The following is a 24,430-nucleotide window of genomic DNA, read 5'->3' on the forward strand; positions in this document are numbered from 1 at the left end:
CAACCATTTCAGCTGTGGGAAAAAGCCTCTGACTATCCACACGATCAATGTCTCTCATCATCTTATACACCTCTATCATCTCGCCTCTCATCATCCTTTGCTCCAAGGAGAAAAGGCTGAGTTCACTCAACCTATTCTCATAAGGCATGCTCCCCAATCCAGGCAACATCCTTGTAAATCTCCTCTGCACCCTTTCTATAGTTTCCACATCCTTCCTGTAGTGAGGTGACCAGAACTGAGCACAGTACTCCAAGTGGGGTCTGACCAGGGTCCTATATAGCTGCAACATAACCTCTCGGCTCCTAAATTCAATTCCACAATTGATGAAGGCCAATAGACCATACACTTTCTTAACCAAAAGGTCAACCTGCGCAGCTGCTTTGAGTGTCCTATGGACTATGGACTCGGACAAGCTTTCTCTATTTGTGAGCCAACACCCTCTTCCCCAGTCTCTTCAGTTCCGTTCCCACCCCCTAACAATTATAGTTTAAACTCTCCCCATCAGACTTAGCAAACCTCCCTGCCAGGATATTGGTCCCCCAAGATTTAAGTGCAACCCGTCCTTTTTGTACAGGTCACACGTGCCCCAAAAGAGGTCCCAATGATCCAGAAATCTGAATTCCTGTCCCCTGCTCCAATCCCTCAGACACGCATTTATCCTCCACCTCATTCTATTCCTATACTTACTGTCATGTGGCAGTGGCAGTTATCCTGAGATTACTACCTTTGTGGTCCTGCTTCTCAACTTCTTTCCTAATTCCCTGCAGTCTTTTTTCAGGACCTCTTCCCTTTTCCTACCTGTGTCATTGGTACTAATATGTACCACGACCTCTGGCTGTTCTCCCTCTATCTGTCGCTTCCCCCAGATAGGCTGCCCCCCCACTTAAACAGGAGTATTTATTGTCAAGGGGTACAGCCACAGGGGTACTCTCTAGTACCTGACTCTTCTCCTTCCCCCTCCTGTGATCCACTTGTCCATCTCCCATGGCCCCAGTGTGACCACGTGCCTATTACTCCTCTCTATCACCTCCTCACTATCCCTGACAAGGCTTTCTTTGTGCAGGACAAGTTGTGTTTTACTAATTTGATTGAGTTTTTAATGAGGTGGTGGGGGTAATTCATGAAGGTAGAGCTGTGGATGTTGGTAAGGCATATGAGAAAGTCACTTATGGGATGCTCATCCAGAAGATTAAGATGCATGGGATCCATGGTGAATAGGCTGTTTGGATTCAGAACCAGCTTGCCCATAGAAGACATAGGGTAGTGATCTAGGGACTTACTCCAGCTAGATGTCTGTGATTAGTGGTGTTCTGCAGGGATCTATAATGCAACGTCTGCTATTAGTGATGTATATAATGACCTGGATGATAAAGTAAATGGGTCGATTAATAAGTTTGCAACCTATACGAAGATCGTTGGTGTTACAGATAGCATAGATGATTGGCAATGAATGCAATGGTATAAGAATCAATTGCAGATATGGGTGAAAAAAGTTTAACCCAGCCAAATGTGAAGTACAGTCGGCCCTCCTTATCCGCGAGGTCTGCATGCACGAATTCAACCAACTACGAATCGCGAAAACCTCTCCAGCACTTGTTTGAGCTTTGTTCGCTTCGCGTCTCGTTTGTTACTTTGTTTCTGTGAAAAAATGGCTCCCTAAAAGCAATTACGTGCTCAAAGCAGTTCCTCAAAGGCTAAGAGGGAGTGTAAAGTGCTATCTCTCGCTGAGAAATTAGAAAATTAGATCTTTTGAAAAGTGGCATGTCGCATCCCGAAATGGGCCGTAAGGTCGGTAAGAACAAATGGAGCATTCGCACAATAAAGCAGAAAGGAGCTGAAATTCGTGGAAGTGTTAGTGCTAGGGATTGCTGGCTGGCTATGTAAAGCACTACAGCCTCAAGAACTTAAAGATCATGGGAGAATTGGAATCGGCTGATGCCAAGGCAGCATCAGCATTCCAGGAGAGCTACCAAGGTTGCGTCTGTACTGAACATGTACAGATTTCTTTTTTCTTGTCATTATTCCCTAAACAATACAGTATAACAACTGTTTACACATCGTTTACATTGTATTCGGTATTATAAGTAATCTCGAGATGATTTAAAGTATACAGGAGGATGTGTATAGGTTACCACGGGTCGGGATCAAAAAGAAAACCCGGAAGTTCACTCTCCAGCAAAAGTTTGTCCTTTTAAATTGTCGCGATTGTTGACCGACTGTAGCCTGACTTATGGTGTTTCACCTCTTTCCGATTGTTTTATTCTTTCCACTTTATTTTCAATGGTGATCACTTTCCATCAACGGAACAGAAACACTGCAGGCAGCGGGTCCTGTGCTGCCCTGGGTCCTAAAGTCCACTGGCACTGAGACAGGTTAAATAAGGTCCATTGTTACCCCGGGTCCAAAAGTCCACCCAGACTGATACAGGTTAAATAAGGGACTTGAGCATCCACGCTTTTTGGTATCCGTGAGGGGTCCCGGAACGAATCCCTCGCGGATAAGGAGGGCCAACTGTATTGCACTTTGGCAGGTCAAATCGAAAGAGATAGTGCTCTGTTAAGGGCAAAATCCTTAACAGCATTGATGAGCAGAGGCATCTTGGGGTCCAAGTTCATAGCTCCCTGAAAGAGGCTTCAGATTGATAGTGGTTAAGAGGGTGTATGACATGCTTGCATTCATTAGTTAAGGCACTGAGTTCAAAAGTTAGGAAGTCATGTTGCAGATCTATAAAACTCTAGTTAGGTGTGTCTGGGGTATAACATAGTTCTGGTCGCCCCATTTTAGGAAGGATGTTGAGGCTTTGGAGAGGGTGCAGAAAAGTTTTACCAGGACGTTGCTTTGATTAGAGGCATGTATTATACCAACAGGTTGAACAAACTTGGGTTGTTTTCTCTGAAACTGTGGAGGCTGAGGGAAGATCAGATAGAGGTTTAGAAGATTATAAGAGCCATAGACAGAGTAGAGAGACAATATCTTTTTTCTGAGGGTGGTGATGTTTATTAGCAGAGGACATACATTTAAAGTGAGAGAGAGTAATTTGAAAGGAGATGAGAGGGGCATTTTTCTTCCTTTTTTATAGAGAGTATGGGTGCCTGGAAAGCGTTGCCTGGGGTGAGATGGTAGAAGCAGAAAAAAATGAATGTGAGGAAAATGGAAGGATATGTACATTATGCAGGCATAATTTAATTCGTGATTGGTGTGGCAACACATTGTGGGTTGAAGGGCCTATCATGTGCTGTACTGTTCTATGACACAGAGAAGAACTCACCAAGTCAAACCCTGGTCAGGTTAATCTAGAGCAGGTAATATCTAAATACAAGTAGTAAAATTTGGAACTTTTGTAACTGAAGAGTTAATGAGTCTTATTTGAAAATATACAGTAAATCCTTGGGTAGTTTGAATTGTGATTAAAAAATATAATTGTCGGGTAAAGTGTATAGTGGTTTTTTACCATGTGCTGCATTGAATTGGGAAAACTATAATCTTATAAAAATTAATAGAGAAGGAAGTGCATTTAGATACTTACATTTTTTTGACGGCTGCTAACCAAGTCAAATGCAAGACTCGCTCTATACTCACTGTATACCTATGCACAGGAACAAAAGTGTGGACTTTTAGCATTCAGAACCCATTTAGACAACATGATATCAAAAAAACCTTGAATGCGCTAGATGGACCAGAACATACTGCCATCATCAAGCCAGTCATATTTGCTGACGACTCATGGGTAACATTAACTTATTTTCCCCCAGATCCATGTCTTCTTAGCCAAACATTGATACAGATTGTGAACAACTGGGGCCCCTAGCAATGACTGTTGTACTAATCACATTAGTCACTGCCTGCCAACATGTTACAGACACAGTCATTCCCATTCATTGCTTTCTGCTTTTCTTAACTGGCTCTCAATAAACAGAAATGTACTATCCCAAATTTCTTTTGTGAAGATTTTGCTACAGGACGGAGCATACTTTGCAGGCAGCAAATAAAACCACTGATGATTCTTTACATATACCTTTTCAGGACTACAAACACTGTAATCTGCAGCCTGCAGTTTCCCGTTGGGAGGTGCGCTTTTGAACTGTCTATATGATCCGGTGTTTTTGTGGTATCCTGAACTATTTGGCAAACTGAACTCTCGAGAATACAGGTACGGGTGCGAAGGCCAGTGCTGGAACTGACTTGGTGCTGGAGTGAATCTTTGATCCAGACTGAGGTTATGGAGCCTGGTCCTGAGAATGCATAACGAACTGATATTTGGTTGATTTAAGCGATAAACCAGATAAAAAAGATTAAGGCATCAAGGCCAAGGATAGAGGACAAATCAGTGTTCAGCTTATTGCTTCAGGAGGCTTTACTCGCCTCAGCACTGAACTGACTCTGCAGCCAGAGCCATCAGCACTTGCCTCAGCACTGAAATTGGGCTCCTGGACCAGTTTCAGTGCTGAACTGGCTACATGACTATGGACTTACTTTTGGGGACTCTGTGATTCATGATCTGTTGGTTGGTTGTTTGCTTTTTTATTATTTGTATGATTTGTTCTTTCTTTTTGCACATTAGATGTTTGACTACCTTTGTGTTGTGGGATTTTTTTGGTGAATTCTATGGTGTTTCTTTGTTTTGTGGCTGCCTGCATGAAGATGAATCTAAAGATGGTATAAGGTATACATACTCAGATAATAAATTAATTTTGAAATTTGGTGTTCTTAATCTTTTTGATCAACCTTCTGTGGTAGGAAAATGGACAGGTTAAAATTTGATGAATGGCAGTGCTAATCAGGGATTACAGTCTAGAAGAACAATGTAGTAATGAGTTCAAAGTCTGAATCTGTGATTGTTGTAAATTAATAGAATACCTGTCTGATTCAGTACTGAAAAAAATACATTGTCTATTGTCAGATGGGGAATCCCAGCACGATGTGGCTAATATTACTACTGGACATCACCTGGAGTGCAGTGATGGAGCTACAGGACAACTGCATAGCATCTGTCACTTAGGAATGTCTGAAGTAAAGACAGAAAATGTGGGGAAAAAATAGCATAGGTGAGAGAAATAATATTCCAAGTCTGAGAAAGGGGAGAAGGAAGAAGAAAACACAAGTGAATGTCTGTGAGACATTTCCCCAAGAGTCAGAAAGTACTTCTGATATGCATTCACTCTGAACCCCAAATGTAAGATAGTGAATTCAAAGATAGTGAGTCTGGCACATTGTGACAATAACCACTTCAGCCATTCATGGTCCCACCCAAGTCTGAATTCATGTGGCTGATCTTTCTGGCTGAAACCATTCTGAAATCAAGCAGCAAAACTCCTTCTGGCATATAGGCCTTCAATGATGTTGTGAATGGGCCAAAAGAAGCCCATGTCACAAAGTATACCAGGAAGCCATTTTTTTTCTATTTTTAAAGCTGTTATGGAATTTCAATCTTTTAGAAACATTAAAATATCATTATAAGCAAAATAAAAACATAATTTTAGTACCTGTTTAATAAATAAAAATATGATCACTATAAAGCACCTAGAAATACTTGAAATAATAAAAAATAAACTAAAATAATTGGAAAATTAGAAATCATTCTTCCTTTTAATCATACACTTAAATAGAAAGTGCTCATGGACCCTGCAATTGTTACAAGATCCCCATAAGACTCCTTGGTTGTAAGACATCAAGCTTCTACTTCGACACTCCAGGAATGCAGCTGTGAAAGATCACAGGCAGAGCTCAACCAGCAAGAACATTTGCATAGGAGACCTTAACTTGCAGGGACTCATGTAGGTAAACACCACCAGCTTCATGCAAAATTGCTGAAGAAACCCAGCAAAATCCATGTTGTTGCATTCTGAACTTGATGTAAACATAGATTTAACAATAATTTACAAGTAATTTGGTAATGTTAATTTTAAGAGCTAAAGATTGGTGTTAATTAAATTATCACATACCTGTTATAATACTTAAATGTATTCTTAAGAATTAAACTGAAACATAACAGTGGAAACTTTAACTGCCTTTGAATATATTTCAAATTACTCGTTTTTGATTCTAGAACTGGGTATTGAAAATAAAGCATTTCATTCCTCACCATCTCAACAAAATAATTTACAATAATTTTGTAAAACTGACAGTTATCTCATGTAAGTAATAGCGTTAACAGTTTTCATGGTATCTCACTAACAACTTAAAACATATCAACTGTTCATTTATTTGATGTGCCATTTGTAGGACTTTTCTATGTGGAAATTGAATGCAATTTCATTGCCCAACAATGGTAAAAAGTAATATAGTAAAATGTTTTGGAACCACCAATTAATTAAAAACAGCATAAAATGCAAAATGTCTTTTACACAAATAATAATCAGTATACTCACATCAGCAGTAATATCATTGAATTTTGTAATAAAAGCATGCTTAACCACATCCACAGCAATTTCTGATGCAATTACCATGCACACATCTGGAAACAACACCCAGAGATGGTCTAAATGGGGCAAAAATGAAACAATCTTACAAAGTGATATAGATTTATCATCTAGGCAGGCAGAGATTTTAGATTACCATGAAGGATAGTTATAAACATTATTAAACCCTGATCTACTTTGGAAGTTTTGGCACTTACAAGGAATACTAAAAATAAATTAAACAATTCAAACTGCAACCAAAGATTAGTTAAATATTTTTAGATTAATGGATCTATTATTCTATAAAACAAATACAGTAAAACTTTAATAATCTACTATATGACCATTTAGAAGTCCCCACGTTTGCAATTTTCAGGGCCCCAGTTAACAGGCTCCCTTCCCACTCATGCTGATTCCTGCATTCGCTGTCCACTTGCTGGTGCTCAGGTTTCTGCACTTCCCATCCAGTTCCAAGGATTCCAGATCCTGTATTCATTTTAATTAATCTGGTACGTTCGGCTGTATTCTCTTAAAACTTACCTGGTTCCGTTTCCCATGGTCTCTGGCATATGTATACCATACAGACAGATCAATTCATTACAACAGAGCCTTGAGATTGTACAAGGTAAAAAAATAACAGAATGCAGAATATTGTTGCAGGTACAGAGAAAGTGCAGTGTAGGTAGACAATAAGATACTAGGTCATAATGAGGCAGACTAAAGTTAAGAGTTCAACTTTTTGAATTAGGGAAACACTTAATAGTCTTGAAGCAATGGGATAGAATCTGTCCTTCAGCCTGGTGGTATGAGATTTCAGGTTTTTGTATCTTTCGTCTGATAGTAGGGGGAGAAAAGAAAATGTCTGGTTCGGGTGGGGTCTTTGATTATTCTGGCTGGTTTATCAAGGCAGCTAGAACTGTACATAGTATCTAAGGAAGGGAGGTTGGTTTCCATGATTTACTGTGCTGTGTATACAAATCTCTGCAGTTTCTTGTAGTGATAGACAGAGCAGTTGCCATACCAAGTTGTTATACATCTGAACATGTTACTTTCTATGGTTCATCGATAAAAATGGATGAGGGTCAAAGCAGACATGTTTTGACATTTCTTTAGTCTTCTGAAGAAGTAGACACCTTCTTGAGCTTTCATGCCTATGACGTCAATTTGGTTGGACCAGAGCAAGATAGTGGTGATGTTCACTCCCAGGAACCCAAAGTCTACCTCAGCACTGTTAATGTGCACCACTCCCTTCCTGAAGTCAATGACTAGCTTTTTTGCTTTGCTGACATTGGTGAAAAGATTGTTGTCAATGACAACATGGTATTAGTCTCTCAATCTTTGTCCTATATAACAATATAACCATATAACAATTACAGCACGGAAACAGGCCATCTCGGCCCTTCTAGTCCGTGCCGAACACTTACTCTCACCTCGTCCTACTGGCCCGCACTCAGCCCATAACCCTCCATTCCTTTCCTGTCCATATACCTATCCAATTTTAATTTAAATGACAATACCGAACCTGCCTCTACCACTTCTACTGGAAGCTCATTCCACACAGCTACCACTCTCTGAGTAAAGAAATTTCCCCTCATGTTACCCTTAAACTTTTGCCCCCTAACTCTCAAATCATGTCCTCTTGTTTGAATCTCCCCTACTCTCAATGGAAAAAGCCTATCCACGTCAACTCTATCTATTCCCCTCATAGAATTTTAAATACCTCTATCAAGTCCCCCTTCAACCTTCTATGCTCCAAAGAATAAAGACCTAACTTGTTCAACCTTTCCCTGTAACTTAGGTGCTGAAACCCAGGTAACATTCTTTTAAATCTTCTTTATACTCTCTCTATTTTGTTGACATCTTTCCTATAATTTAGTGACCAGAACTGTACACAATACTCCAAATTTGGCCTTACCAATGCATTGTACAATTTTAACATTACATCCCAACTCCTATACTCAATGCTCTGATTTATAAAGGCCAGCATACCCAAAACTTTCTTCACCACCCTATCCACATGAGATTCCACTTTCAGGGAACTATGCACCATTATTCCTAGATCACTCTGTTCTACTGCATTCTTCAATGCCCTATCATTTACCATGTATGTTCTATTTGGATTATTCCTACCAAAATGTAGCAGCTCATACTTATCAGCATTAAACTCCATCTGCCGTCATTCAGTCCACTTTTCTAACTGGCCTAAATCTCCTGCAAGCTTTGAAATCCTACTTCATTATCCACAATGCCACCTACCTTACTCTGTCCTGTACTCTGATGAATCACTATTTGGAATATGCCCACTATAATGATATTATCTGCAAACTTGTAGATAGAGTTTGAGCAGAATCTGGCCATGCAGTCAGGAGTTTTATGGAGTAGAGTAGGGGTTGTGGAGCAACAGCATTCAGAATAATTGAGGTGTAGGTGTTGCTGCTTCTGTTGGTCAAGAATTCAAAGGCCCAGTACAAAGGGAGATGTTAGTTGGCTCACTGAAATGTTACTGTTCAGTGTCCTCAAAAAAGGTGAAATAAAAATGTTTAACTTCAATAGCTCAGAAAATCTATGAATCTAACAGTACAAATATCCTGAATGCGCTGGATTAATGGAATTTTACTGTAGACAATAGACTGTTTATCAATCAGGCTGACTGCATAATAAAAACAATAAAAGAAATCCACATGCACTTTTACCTGGGTTCCATGAAAATTGTTCCATATTTCTCAAACAAACAATCAGCAGAAGTACATAGTTGTTGAACCTCTCCCTTATATCTGCAAACAGATTTTTGTCTACATTAGTGGTCATGTTAAAATTGTTCCAAAATTCTTCTTTGTATTTTGTACTGATGATTTTTACCAAGGATCTCAGTGCTTTTTCAAAAAGTACTGTACAGTGATTAAAATTTAAAGTGCTTCCGAAATTAAATTACAGAATAAGAGAAACTATTAAAAGAAGAACGCACAGAATGCAAGGTATTATGGAGACGAGCAACTACAGTACTTGGACACAAGATAAGCTAGAGTGAAACTATCTTATATTTGATTTGGCAGTATTAGGAATGACAAGTATTTGGTTTGCTTCAGAGGTGTGCCGCAGTGTCAGTAACAACATGCATAAGCACACTGGTCATTAACAGACAATAATGGTGTTAAACTGTCTCAAAATATTGGAGGATATAACTTTAAGATGAAAGGGGAAAATTTTAAATGAGATTTATAAGACATTTTTTAAATATATACAATAGATGTCAGAACAGATCTGATAGCAACATTTTTGAGGCATTTAGACAGACACCAGAACAAGGAGGGAATAGAGTTATATAGACCTTAAGCAGGCAAGTACAGTATGCCATTTAAATTGGCATCATGGTTGGCACAGACATTATGGGCCAAAGGGCCTGTTCCTGTACTAAAACGTTCTATATTCTATAAACTGTCCTGTATTTCACAATGGCTGTACCCATATCTGTACTGATGAGGTTGAAACTCTATGTGACTAAAAAAAATATAGGTTCAAACACCATATCACCAAAATTTAAAACTCACATTTATTCACTATTACAAGACTGGCATATTACAAGTAATTCAGCAGTTATCAATTTCACTGCATGGAAGCTATTACACTCTACACCTACAACTGAACGGAATTACTGAACATGCACATTATCTGATAATCACCCATCCATAAAAGTGATCTGATAATAATGAGATAATGCACATTTATAGTAATTTTGATGTCAACAGCAGCAATGATATAAAATATGTGCCTAGAAATTCAATTGCATAACAAAACATTTTGGTACAAGCCATCCTTGAAATATTAATCGAATTCTATGTCAGACACACAAGTTTATGGACATTTAGAATGTAGCACTCTTTACAGAACTCAGCATGAGAACTTGGAAGATGCTTTTTTTCCAGTTTCCATTGGATACTCACCAAATGTTTCCAAAGCAAAATAGGATTTGGCTCACTTTAAGACAAACCCTTTATTTCATTTGCATCCTTCTGGCTCCTATGTCATCACACCCCAACTAAATTCATAAACTATCATGCCAAGCCATTAACCACAAAATCCCCCAGGACCTTAAATGAAGTTCGGAGAAATGCACTTTGTTTCTCCCGACTCATCAATTTTCCAAGTTTTCAGTCATGTCACATTTCCCAGTCTCCAATCACCAGACCAAGTGATCTCCTAGCTCTTTAACAGAGACTTCAATCTCTAAACTTAAACTCAATGCCACACAAATCCTTGGCTGAGTATCAATTCAATCTCAATCATCAGCTATCTTCAACTGCAGTCCGCTTCACTGAATATTCCAATCCAGTTTCCCTGTGCTACAGTACTCCAAGGCTTTACTCTAACACTATAAACACGTTCACTCTTCTTAACAAATTTTCCTCCATTTAATTTTATTTCCTTTTTTTTTAAAAAAATTTTTGTAATTTATTTTTTATTGAAGTTCATCATCAAATAAACATTTCCATAAGATGTATTTCAGGCATAGTACATATATATCATATAATCATATATATCACAAATCACACTTATAGAAAAAAACAAGCAAAAGGAGAGAACTATGTACAAGTAGGGAGTGATTTTTTTTCACAACAGTTTCATTGATTAGTGAGAATAAAATCAGTCCTATGAGGCATTATGTAGTTAAACTATTTTTCCCAGTATGAATCAAATTGTTCCAGCTTATGATTAACAGATGCTCTTATCTTCTCCATTTTGTAAATATCCATTGTAATTTCCATCCATGTATTTAAAGTTGGGCTCTCCTGTGATAACCATTTCCTAGTAAGAGTCTTTCAACCCCAAACACCTAGTCTATATAAGCTCATTACTGTACTCAATAACACTTTTATTTGCTTCTCTTCTTTACCATGAAAAGCCTCTACAGAAAATCTTCTTTCTCACATACACAGAGCATTTATTTGTTTAAAAAGAATCTTGAAGTTTAGGCAAACTACTATTTAATATTTTGCTGTAGACAATAGACTTTGAAAATATTCTGAAAACTCATGGAATGCATACTTCCCTACTGTTCACCATTAGATCAAGTAATCTTATCCAGCCTCTAACATAATGCTGCTATTGAAAATACAACTTTAAATCCTATTCAGTCTAAAATTACTTTTTTGAAAAATCATATACAAAATAAATGGAAACAAATGTATTTTGGTTCTTTCAAATTTTCTGTTGATAATAAAAAGTTAATGAATTGTGAAAGTTTGTCATGGAACAAAAAGCGCTTTTATCATTTATAACAAAAACAGAACATGCTGGAAAAAGTCATCCAATCATATATATCATAATAACATGGCAATAGCCCAGATTTTGTTGCCATTTGAATAACTGCCCAGAGCTCTCTTGTGAACTTTTGCCCTGTGGTTAGTAATATTGTAAAAATCCAAATCAACATGTGCTTTGTATTGGAATTCTGGGACCCATGAGGTGGCAGCAAGATAGAAACACAGAAAACCTACAGGACAATACAGGTCCTTCGGCCCACAAATATGCCGAACATGTCCCTACCTTAGAAATGACTAGGCTTACCCATAAGCCCTCTATTTTTCTAAGCTCCATGTACCTATCCAAAAATCTCTTAAAAGACTCTATCAGATCCAGCTTATCCAAATGTTGACTTTTAAAAGCACAGTAATTAAACCCATAGTTCACAGAGTCTGTACCAGGTTAATGCAAGCTTGAACATTTCATTCAATAAAACAAACATGCAAAGAAAATGAAATGAGGAGAACACAGAAGACAGAAATAAGACAGGATAAATAATAAATATATAATTTTTAATTTTTAGCTTAGAGGCAATAGTTAGTGAAGGCCCAAACTTTGAAGGTTTGGCTGGCTTATCATTGTTTTGTGGCTGGAATAAAGTATTTTTCCCCCACTAGCACATACAATTAACACCTTTAAAAAAGTAATGTGTTAATTTGTAATCATGTTAACTGCAATGAAAGGTCTCAGCTTCAATCAATGCTTACATATTGCTACTTATTCTTTCTTCACATCACTCATTTTCCTTCAATATAGAAATGTAAAAATCAACACAGCATGACTATTTTTACAATGAGCTTGGTGATTTAAAGTTTAATTAACCATTTTGTTTAGTGGACAAGAGAACTGTAGCTGGATCACTATAAGGTGAAAATCTAAGCATTCTCTTTAAGATTCAAAATCAAGAGCTACAGACACTATTAATGTGAAATAAAAACAAAAGTATTGGAAATACTCCTATTCAGGCTGTGTCACTGGAGAGAGAAACAGGACTACTCTGAATCTGTAAGATACTTATTTAAGGTTATCAATTTATTTTCAGCAGTACTGGTAACATTGTTCTCCACCCTTTATATAAAAACATTAATCAAAAGGGAATAGAAACATTATATTACACTGCCTAATTTCACTGCTTTTGAAACATGTTAGTATTACAGTTATGCAAAGTAATTTTACCATTAAATGAATGTAAGCTCATCAATTTCAAGCAGATTTCAGGCATCATTTCACAAGTGCACTCAATGTGGAAACTCTACTTCCCAATTTAAAGCAGGCTTGTAAAACAAATTTTCAAACTCATGGTATAATTTCCAAAACAACACTTTTTGTTAAACAAACAATCCAGATCAGTGGAGCAGTACATACCACTATTAGACATTTGAAATAGATTGTTCTTCTCAAACTTCTTGAAAACACTTCCTTTTATTTCCACAAACTGTCAAAAAAATTAAATGAGTTTTGAAACATTATAGCATAATATATAATTATTAACATATATAATTATATTAATATATAATATACATTATATATATATAAATCACTTTTAAGTGAATTTTGGGGACAATCTAGTATTTGAAAATTAGTATCACAATAAAAAGGGTGAGAAAACAAATTGCAACTATCCAATCAAAACAAAAGGCATCTGGCTCATTTTGTTTGGCCATAAATTAGAACTTGGCAGAGGTTATATTTATTGCAGTTGTACAGAAGATGATGATGTAAAAAATCCATACATGTGAAACCAGGGTATTAAACACGTCAACAACATTACAATGATTCCAAGATTTAAAAAGAACATGAGGAAGTGGATAAAAAGTAGGAAATAAGTTGGTGAAGGAAAGAAGGACAAGTAACCAGAAGTAACTGATCTAAAGTAAGTGAAAAAGAATTGGAGGCAACATAAAAATGAGCGAGCTACTGTGATTAGAATGTTCTCCCTGAAAGGATGCAAATTCAATAGTTAGGTTAAACAGCAATTGATAGTTATGTGAGTTTAGAAAATTTACAAGGCATTTTGGAAGAGCAATTAATTGGATTAATTCAATAGCTCTAACAAACAGGCAACAAATCATGGTCATTTCTGTATGTTCTTCATCATTCCATGATTCAATAATTGTGGCAATACTGAATTTCACTAAAACCGCAAAAGTAAAATCGCATTGTTTCATATATTCATAAAATATACTGTTTTTTATTATTTCCATTATAAACAAGTACATTGATAACACATCATTCAACTGTTAAGGTGCACAAGAATCCATATATTAAAAAATATAGACAGAAAATACTCACGTTATTTGACATCATGATGGTAAGTAATGATTTGTTGTGGGAGTTGAAAGCAACATTCAAAGTTGTTGCTTGTACCATAACCAAAATTGTATGCAGAACTTTATTTAATCTGTTAAGGATAGCACAGAAACAAAGAACCTACCCAGCTATGAAAATACTGCTTGTGCAAGTACCTAGTTATTGAAATTCGGCAATATTAAATTTAGATTCAGGATAGACTTTGTAAAGTTTTTAAAGATGCGTTAACTGTAGGTAAATTACCACAATCTTTTTATGATGCCTCCATTTCTCTAATTCTTAAAAAAGATAAAGACCCTACTGAATCTGCATCCTATCAGCCTATATCCTTGTTGAATACGGATTCTAAGATTTTTACCAAAATTTTGGCCACTAGATTAGAAAATATATTACCTCAAATTATCTCTGAAGACCAGACTGGATTTATTAAAAACCGTTATTCATCTTTTAACATTAGAAAATTAATTAATATAATTTATACTCCTTCATCTAAAATACCAGAATGAGTCATTTCTTTAGATGCTGAAAAAGCATTCGATAGAGTTGAATGGCAATATTTATTTAATACATTGCAGAATTTTAATTTTAGCTTGAAATTTATATCATGGATTAAATTAATATATTATAAACCTTTGGCTTCGGTTCTTACCAATAATCAGAGATCTCCTTTTTTCAGTTGTCCCGTGGAACAAGGCAAGGCTGTCCTTTAAATCCTCTATTATTTGACATTGCTTTAGAACCTTTAGCCATTGCCATTCGTGAATCAACTAATATTTTTGGTATTAACCGTAGGGAAGGGACTTACAAGTTATCATTATATGCTGATGATTTGTTACTATACATATCTGACCCTGAGAGATCTATTCCGGCTATTTTATCCTTGCTTGCTCAGTTTAGTAGCTTTTCTGGCTACAAACTGTATTTTAATAAGAGTGAATTATTTCTATTAAATATGCAAGTTTCAATCTATAAACACTTACCATTTAAAGTTGTTACAGAACATTTTACTTATTTGGTTATAAAATTACCAAGAAACATAAGGATTTATTTAAAGTTAATTTTTTACCTTTAATTGACCAAATCAAGCAACTTATTATCAAGTGGTCCCCATGATCTTTGTCATTGGTTGGTCGAATTAATGCTATCAAGATGATAGTATTACCTAAATTTTTATATTTATTTCAAGCATTACCAATTTTTATTCCTAAATCTTTTTTTGATATTATTGACTCCAAAATATCCTCGTATGTGTGGTAGAATAAAAATCCTCAATTAAGTAAAAAATATTTACAGAAGCCTACGAAGGAAGGAGGTTTGGCTTTGTCAAACCTGAGATTTTACTACTGGGCAGTTAATATTCGATACTTAACATTTTGGACACAAGAATCGATTATAGTACCTTGCCCACAATGGGTAAATTTGGAGTGTAAATCTGTACAAGATTTTTCATTGTTTTCTATTTTAGAATCTTCGCTTCCTTTTGCTTTATCTAAATTGAATAAACAAATAACTAATCCCATAGTTAAACATACATTATGAATATGGTTTCAATTTTGTAAATTCTTCGGCTTGAATAAGTTTATCTTATCAAGCCCTATTATATCTAACTTTTTTTTCAGCCCTCTTTTATGGATCAAGCCTTTGTATTATGGAAAACCAAAGGTATAACATGTTTTCGTGATCTATTTTTAGATAACAGTTTTATGTCCTTTGAACAGCTATCCAATAAATATAATTTGCCTAAAACTCATTTTTTTTAGATACTTGCAAGCTAGAAATTTCTTGAATATGCTACAGTCTCTTCTGAAATTATGCCAATGGATATTACAGAAAAAAATTTAACTCTGAATCCTTGCCAGAAGGGTTTAGTAGCCATCATTTATAACATGATCATGAAAATACAGCCAGAAGTATCTGAAAAAAATAAGAAGGAATGGGAAAAAGAACTTCACTGTCTTATACCACAGAGCAGTGGGAGAAAATTTTACAATTACATGCCCTAATACAATTTAAGGTTGTACATAGGGCTCACATGTCCAAGGATAAACTTGCTCGATTTTATTCTTATGTTAATCCAACCTGTGACAGATGTCATTCTGAAGTCGCTTCATTGACCCACATGTTTTGGTCTTGCCTATTTGCAAAATTATTGGAAAGATATTTTTGGTATTATTTCAACAGTTCTGAATATCAGATTGCAACCGCATCCTATCACTGCAATTTTCGGTTTACCAATGGTGGATAATAGTTGTTTATCCCCCTCAGCACGGCAGATGATTGCATTTGTTACATTAATGGCTAAAAAATCTATCCTATTGAACTGAAAAGAAATTAATCCTCCGACTATATTTCAGTGATTTTCTCAAACTATTTCTTGTTTGAGTTTAGAAAAAATTATAAGTGTTGTCTTTGACCCTTCAGTTAAATTTGAAGAAACTTGGAGACCATTTATTCAACATTTTCATATGAGCTAAACTGACTTCTGCTAAACCTTACTCTTATCATCTTTAATTATCTGGATGGAGGCGCGGAGTTATTGACGCTACTGTGTATAATTGATATTAATGCATTGGCCCATGTTGGTTAGGTGTTTTTTTTTTCATTTTTGGGGGGCGGTTTCTTATTTTCTCCATTTTTTGTAACCACTATGAGTTTGCGAGGTTATTATATATGGATTATCATCTATTTGTATTTATACCTTAACCTATTAATTATGTACTCTCAAGGTCTTTGTATTCATGTTTCATTTATGTTTAAAATCAATAAAATGATTTAAAAAGAAAGAAAGGCTTTTGATAGGGTGAAGAAGAGGCTTATCTGCAGGCTGCCTAGATTAGAAGGCATGTGCTATGGGGAGAGCTTAGACAAGCTTGAGTTATTTTTTCTGGAGTGGGATAGGATGAAGGGCGATCTAATAAAGTTTTAAAGGCTTATGAAAGACATAAATACCATATCTTTTTCCCAGGGTTGAAATGTTTAATATCAGAGTGCATGTATGAGAGAAGGAGTCCAAAGGAGATGTCCAGGACAAGTGTTTTTTTTAAACACAGAATGGTGGGTACCTGAAATGCACTGCCAAGGGTGGTTATGGAAGTAAGTATGATAGAGATGTTCAAGAGGTTCTTAGACAGGCACATGAATGTGGAGGAAATGGACACTGTGTAGGCAAAAGGGATAAGTTTAGTTGAACATTTGATTTCTGATGTAAAGGCCTATTCCTGTGCTGTGCCACTCTAAGTAGTATATTCTAAACTGACACTAAATCACCTTAAAGAGTCTAACAAATAAGAATGAATTTCATAAACTGCAAAGTTCCAACCTGTATAAAATACAGCTGTATCTTTGGTCATAGGTACCCAATGTTATACATGCCTTTGCATGTTTGATCCTGAATATGCTATGCACTATAAATTAATGAAAACTTATAACAATGAAGCAGAGTTATGCAACTCTTAAGATAAACCTGATATCTGAGACATGACTGAACATCCAGTTTGAAGGACTGTGAAATTAACAATGCAAGTTAGAAAACACACAAATTAGAATGGTTGGACTCAATGCTAAAAAAGCTAGTAACAAAAAGCAAAGAAAATTTTGATTTAAAAAAATCAAAAATAACATTTACTGAAACATAGTTAGAGACCTAAGAGACTTAATATTCAATAATCAGTGCAGAAATTTTTTTGGCTCTAAATAGGATCTAAAATGTATCAGGAACAAAATTATAAAAGGACTTAATTTTCTCTAGCAAATTTGGCTCATGTCTATTGGTATGACTTCATACCAATCAAACAATTTTTGCTGAATAGACAGAGATGCAAACCTCACAAAGCCAAAGGCAGAAAGTTGCATTTCAGGCAGAGAATTTTCTTTTTCCCACATTTAATCATATATATATGATTATAATCTGTCCTCACCCAAAATTACAGTAAGAAAGTATAAAACCAGTGAAAACTAAAAGCCTCATCATTATTTTGAAATAAAATCCCATGACAATAAAACATTGAAAAGCACAGTATTTGCCCATGTAAACACTACTACACTTATATCTGATAAGTCACAATTACTTATTTCAGAAGTATTTAATATTCAGTCTTGTTCCCTCCAGTAAAAGCAATTAATATTTAATTTACTAATAATTAATATATGATCTGAATAGAAAATATCAATAATATTAATTATTTTCATTTGAGCGATTGAAATAATTGATTACATTCAGTGTGTCATCAAAATCTTCCATAAAATCATGAATAATTGTAATTGACTAAAAATGTGAAAAATTCAGCTATATTTCGTTCAAAGGATACAAACATAAAGCACTGCCATGAAAAAGTGAGGTATCACCCCAATATGAGCTCTTTTTTTCTTTTTTGGTTCTGTAGCTGTCCAATACAGTGCATCCAAAATATCTTGACCAAAAGAAGAGAAAAGACGATCTGCTACCTGTGGGAAAATCCAGCTACTGTATAATTAATGGCACATTCCTGAAAGTCATGCAAACCCATTTCAAAAATAAATATGCTAATTAAATAATTGTCAGAGAACAGCTATTTCATGAATAAAATCTAATCCAGTAAATTGGACACAAGTTATGGGAGAAGAATTAAGCCACGTAGCCCATCAAGTCCTCTCCGTCATTTAATTATGGCTAATTTTTTTCAACCCCATTCTTCTGTCTTCTCCCTATAACCCTTAGCAATCTCGTGTTCCTGATAGGTTAAACCTTTTATTTCCAGGATCATTCTTCCGAACCTGGGCCCTCAATATAACCAGCACATCTTTCCTTAGTTATGGGGCCCAAAATGGCTCACAACATCCCAAATGTAACCTGACCAGTATCTTACAAAGCCTCAGCAGAATATCCTTGGGGACGTCACGTGATGACGTAGGATCGAGACGCTGGAACCCAGCCCTCCCGTAAAAAAGTTAATAAATTAATGTTTAAGTGAAGAAAAGTTAATTAATACTTTTTTAAGGTTACTTATAAATTACTTTGGATTGTTTTAAGCTATGCCTCATAAACAGAGGACAAAGAAAACTGCTACCGCGAAGACTGCTCAAGTTGGAACAGAATCAAGGCCTACTTCTACTGAAGAACCGCGGACTCAGGTACAACACACCGCCGGTGAAACAGAAAAGGAGACCGCGGCAGCATCGGCCATTTCTAAAGGAAAAGATCAACGAGAACTGCGCAAGCGTAAAGGAACGAGCATGCGCAAAAGAGAGCAACCAGAACTACAAAACCCAGCAACGACTGAAACCGACAGTGAAAGTGAGTCTGAGAGAGAGCTGGACTCTCTGGAAAAATCAGCCGAAGATGGAGAAGAAGAAGAAGATGAAAGTTCCTCTGAAAATACAAAAAAGGCTTTGAGGCTAATAATGCATAAATTAGAAAAATTAGAAAAAGTAATTAAAAGTAACCAAAAAGTAATTAAAGAAAAAATAACAAATATGGAGGCTATGTTTGATAAAATGACAAAGAAACAGGAAAAAATGGAAAAGAAAATTACAGATTTGGATGTGAAAATGGAAGAAATGGATGGAAGAATGAAGAAGATGGAAGATGATAATGATGCCTGGACATCAGAAAGAAAACAACTCGTGGGAAAAATTGATAAGCTTGAAAATTTTAGTAGACGCAACAATATTAAAATTGTTGGACTTAAAGAAGGTACCGAAGGAGAAGACCCAATAAATTTTTTTCAAAAATGGATTCCTGAAAAATTGGAAATGGGAGAAGAAACTTTAATTGAGATTGAAAGGGTGCACAGAGCCTTAAGACCAAGATCTCAAGATGATCAAAATCTGCGATCAATTTTGATAAGATGTTTAAGATACCAGGATAAAGAAAAGATTTTGAGGGTGGCGGCCCAGGGTGCTAAAAGAAGAAAAGGTCCGTTGATGATAGCAGAGAAACCAGTTCTTTTTTATCCTGATATAAGTTATAACCTTTTGAAGAGAAAGAAAGAATTTAATCCAGCTAAAAATGTTTTATGGGAAAAAGGTTATAAGTTTTTAATGCGTCAGCCAGCAACACTGATAATTTTTTTGGAGGAAGGAAAAAGATCTTTTTCTGATTATCAAGATGCGGAGGTGTTCGCACAAAAACTTCCATCTCTTCGTTAATTAAACGTAGAGACTTCTAAATGTAATGGTTAAAGATGAAGACAGAGAAAGCAAATGGAACTGATGGACATTTGAGGATGATATAAGGGAGAAAAGTAAAATTTTAGAAATATTAATTGAGAATAGTATGTTTTTTTTATATATATATATACTTTTTATGTTGCGGGGGGGCTGGGGAGCTTTGAATCAGTTACTGCGAGATTCACGTGTGTAATCACGGCGATTGCCATGACCCGTACAATAGAGGGGGGTAATGTTGTGTTTTTTTTCTTTCACAACATTAGTAGGGGGGTATTTTGTTTTTTTTTCTTTATTTTCTATTTTTCTTCTATTCTTTTGCCTGGATGATTGGTGGGGACACACATAGCAACATGGAAACTTCTAAAAAGATTTCCCAGGATACAATGAAAGTTGAAAGATTAGGTATTATTATAGATTGGAGTAACATAAATAAAAATAATGACTAATTTATTGAATTTTTTAAGTTTTAATGTTAATGGGCTTAATGGACCAATAAAAAGAAAAAGAATTTTAACATATATTAAAAAAATGAAAATAGATATAGCTTTCTTACAAGAAACTCATTTAACGTATATAGAACATCAGAAATTAAAAAGAGACTGGGTTGGAAATGTTATTGCAGCTTCATTTAACTCAAAGGCAAGAGGAGTTGCAATTTTGGTTAATAAAAATTTACCAATTAAAATACAAAATGTATTAATTGATTCGGCAGGAAGATATTTAATTATACATTGTCAAATTTTTTCAGAACTATGGACTCTTATGAATATTTATGCACCAAATGAAAATGATGTAAAATTTATACAGGAGGTCTTTTTGAATTTGGCTAATGCACATGATAAAATATTAATAGGTGGAGATTTTAATTTTTGTTTAGATCCAGTTTTAGATAGATCAACAAAAGCTATTACAAAATCAAAAGTAGCAGAATATCCTTGCTTTTATATACAAGACCAATCTAAATGAATACTAACAGTGAATTTGCTTTTCTTACTACCAACTTAACCTGTAAGTTATCCTTAAGGCGTCATGAATTAGGACTCCATGCCTCATGCCTTTTTTCACCCCTGATGTTTGAATTCCCTCCCCATATAGGATATAGTCTACATTTTTAGTCTTTTTAACAAAATTTATAATCCCACATTTTCCTAGGCTGCATTCCACTTTACACTAACTTAATTTCTTCAGCAGAATCCCTACCTCTACAACACTACCATCCCTCCAGCTAACTTGGTACTATCTGTAAACTTGACCACAATGCCATCATTCAAATCATCAGTGTGTATAGTGAAAAGTTGTGGTTCCAACACTGACTCCTTGCTAATCTTCACTAGTCATCAGCAGCCATCCTGAAATGGATCCCTAAATCCTCACCCTCAGATTCCTGCCAGTCAGCCTATTTTCTTGCTAGTACTTTTTGCCTCTAATGCCATGGGCCATTAGTTGGTTTAGCAGTTTCATGTGTGCACATTGTCAAAGTTGTTCAATCTGGAGATGATGTAGTCCAAAAAGCGTTCAGAAATTAAAAATGAGATGCATGGTGGATAATTTCAAACTAAAATGGTCATTCTACCGCTTATGCAAACTTTCTGTACACTTTAAGGCCTCCAGGTTCTCAGTACCATCATGAATGCAGCTTCTTCACATTCAGCTGCCATGTTTCTATATTATTTCATATTTTCTTATGATTTGAGTCATTTTCACTCTTATCAGTCTCTGTAAGCTCACACAGCATTCCTATTCCTTATTAATTTCCCTGTCATGCACCAGAGATTGCCCTTTTCTCAGGGTAGCATTGACCACATCTTTGAATCTCTTTCTCTGTTCACCTATTAATCTTCTCCATGAATGAACTCAAAATCAAGTGTCACTTTTGAGATTTTGCTGTTAGGCAAGCCAATGAACCGCCCTGCCTAGCAAGTCTGACCAAGAAGAACTAGGCCCTTAATACAGGGGATGATGGCTTGAAAGAACAAAATGACATTGGTTTAACTATCCCTCAAATGAATTTGGCAGATTTTGCTCACAGGCAGGAGAGACAAGGATCACTCCAGTGCAGTGTACCATGTGCCAGATCTGGAGTTCTTGATCTTCAAATGCTCTCTCCCACAAATGCCTTCTCCCATGAAGGTCTTGCCATGAGCTTTTAATTTCCTCCCTAGTAGTAGCAAGTGCACTTCTGCTCCTTGAACTTTCGGCATATTGCTAGTGTGTTCCACGTTGAAGACTGATGCATCCTCTTTGAGATTATTGGCTAGCTACCATAATTCATTTTCACCTTTACTTGTAACTTTTTAGTTGCCTTCTGCTGATTTTTAAAAGTGTCCCAATCTTCTAACTTCCAAGTAATTGCAGCTCTATCATATACTACTTCTTTTGCTTTTGTGTTGTCTTTGAATCCCCTTGTCAGCCATGGTTGCATCATCCTGCCTTAAGAATACTTCTTCTTTTGGATGTATCTATCCTGTGCCTTCCGAACTGCTCGCAAAAAGCTCCAGCCACTGCTGTTCTGCTGTCATCCCAGCTAGTATCCCCTCCCAACTAATTTTAGCTAGTTTCTCTCTCATGCCTCTATAATTCCCTTTACTGCACTGTTATACTGATACATCTGACTTTAGCTTCTCCCTCTCAAATTGTAGGGTGAATCCTATCATATTATGTTTTTGTCTCCTAAGGGTTCCTTTACATTAAACTCCCTAATCAAATCCAGTTCATTACACAACACCTTTCCTGTAGTGGGCTCAACCACAAGTTGCTCTAAAAATCCAGATCCTTAACTCTATCCACAAGGATTATACATCTTCCAATCCTATGTCACCTCTTTTGAAGGATTTGGTTTCATTTTTTAAATCAAGTCCTAATCCTCCCCCTACTGCCTACCTACCTGTCCTTTTCATACAAAGTGTCTCCTTGGATGTTAAGCTCCCAATTATAATCTTTAACTTTAATTCCCTTAAAATGAAACATGCAAAATATATAAAAGGAAAATGTTAAATATAAAAATTGTAACAATTTAGCTCAGAAAATCCTACTTTGTGACTGTTACATACCTCCAACATGTTGTAGATGATGTAGAGCTTGATGACAGATTGTCCTCTAATGAGATGATACATCATGGAATAATCCACATAGTGCATCATGACAAAACAGATGACCATTATAACTGCCTTCAGCATGTCACATACTTGAGCAGGTTGTAGTAATCTTCCATCACTTAGAATGAAATTAAAACATTTATTTCAAAAGTTTGCAACTAAAAATAAAAAAAACCTTAATGATTATTAACAATGGTGTAATGCATGCTATGTTGTTTTATACATTTATTTTTTATACAAGCAACGTGTTATGGTACTTTCCATAAATTTTAATTTTTGCAAGCATTTAAAACATATTACAACTAAGAAAGAATAAAAGTAAAATTGAATACATTTATATGGCACCTTTAACAACCTTAAACATCCCAAAATGCTTTAAAGAGAATTAATTATTGTTGGAAGTAATTATCTTTACAAATGAAAGGAAACGGATCAGTAATTAAAATACAGCGAAGTCCCAGTAGCAGCAATGAACAAATGACCTGCTATACCATTTTTAGAAATTTCAGCTGAGGAAGAAAAATTGCTGAAGGCAATGGGAACTTTCAACTGTGACTGTTTCAAAGACATTTTCTTCCTCAATCATAAATAAAATGGATTAAATAATTACATGAAGAAAGTTACTCGTTTGTCCCACTCCCTTCAGGAAGGAGGCTACATGGTATCCATGCCACGACCACCTGCTCAAAAACAGTTACTTCTCTCAAACAAGAATGATCAACCCTGCTACCTACCTTGAATCTTGAAAAATGTAGTAACATGGGAAAGAACGGGAAGTAGGACAAAATAGCTTTCTCTTTGAAGCTGCAAATTCCAAGGGCTTATTTATTTTTAAAAAAAGTATCTCAGAAAATACAAAGAATCACATCTAAAACAAAACAACCTTGAATGTTCATCATTCTCTCAACAAAGCAGTGTATATCAACTCAGATTGTGTGTTAAAATCTCAGGAACAAACTTCAAATTTTAATAAAGTAAGAAAAAAGGTATTCAAGAATAGCAAAATACATTAAAAAATGAAGGCAAGGACTGACTGGATAGGTAAAAGCTTAATCCCCCTAAAAAATCTAGAGGGGTATTAAAAAAAAACAAATGCAAAACAAAAACAATCCAAGCTTTCAAAACATAAAATTCTTACAGCATTTAGAAGGATGGATACAGGAAGGATTTCCCCTCAAT

The 24,430-nt window shown here is 35.7% G+C and overlaps 1 protein-coding gene across 1 annotated transcript in view; it reads right to left on the reverse strand.

The window, feature by feature from the left end:
- tapt1b (transmembrane anterior posterior transformation 1b) overlaps window positions 1–24,430 on the reverse strand; it is a gene marked incomplete at its 5' end in the record, with an annotated part of 123,396 nt that overhangs the window by 63,133 nt on the left and 35,833 nt on the right. Inside the window, 7 exons of the mRNA XM_059989819.1 lie at window positions 3,527–3,586; window positions 6,369–6,478; window positions 9,092–9,172; window positions 13,065–13,134; window positions 13,992–14,089; window positions 18,317–18,452; window positions 23,207–23,369. Coding sequence (XP_059845802.1) covers window positions 3,527–3,586; window positions 6,369–6,478; window positions 9,092–9,172; window positions 13,065–13,134; window positions 13,992–14,089; window positions 18,317–18,452; window positions 23,207–23,369 — 718 coding nt within the window. The remainder of the gene's footprint in view (window positions 1–3,526; window positions 3,587–6,368; window positions 6,479–9,091; window positions 9,173–13,064; window positions 13,135–13,991; window positions 14,090–18,316; window positions 18,453–23,206; window positions 23,370–24,430) is intronic.

This window comes from Hypanus sabinus, chromosome 14 (assembly GCF_030144855.1).
Source record: "Hypanus sabinus isolate sHypSab1 chromosome 14, sHypSab1.hap1, whole genome shotgun sequence".
NCBI lineage: Eukaryota > Metazoa > Chordata > Chondrichthyes > Myliobatiformes > Dasyatidae > Hypanus > Hypanus sabinus.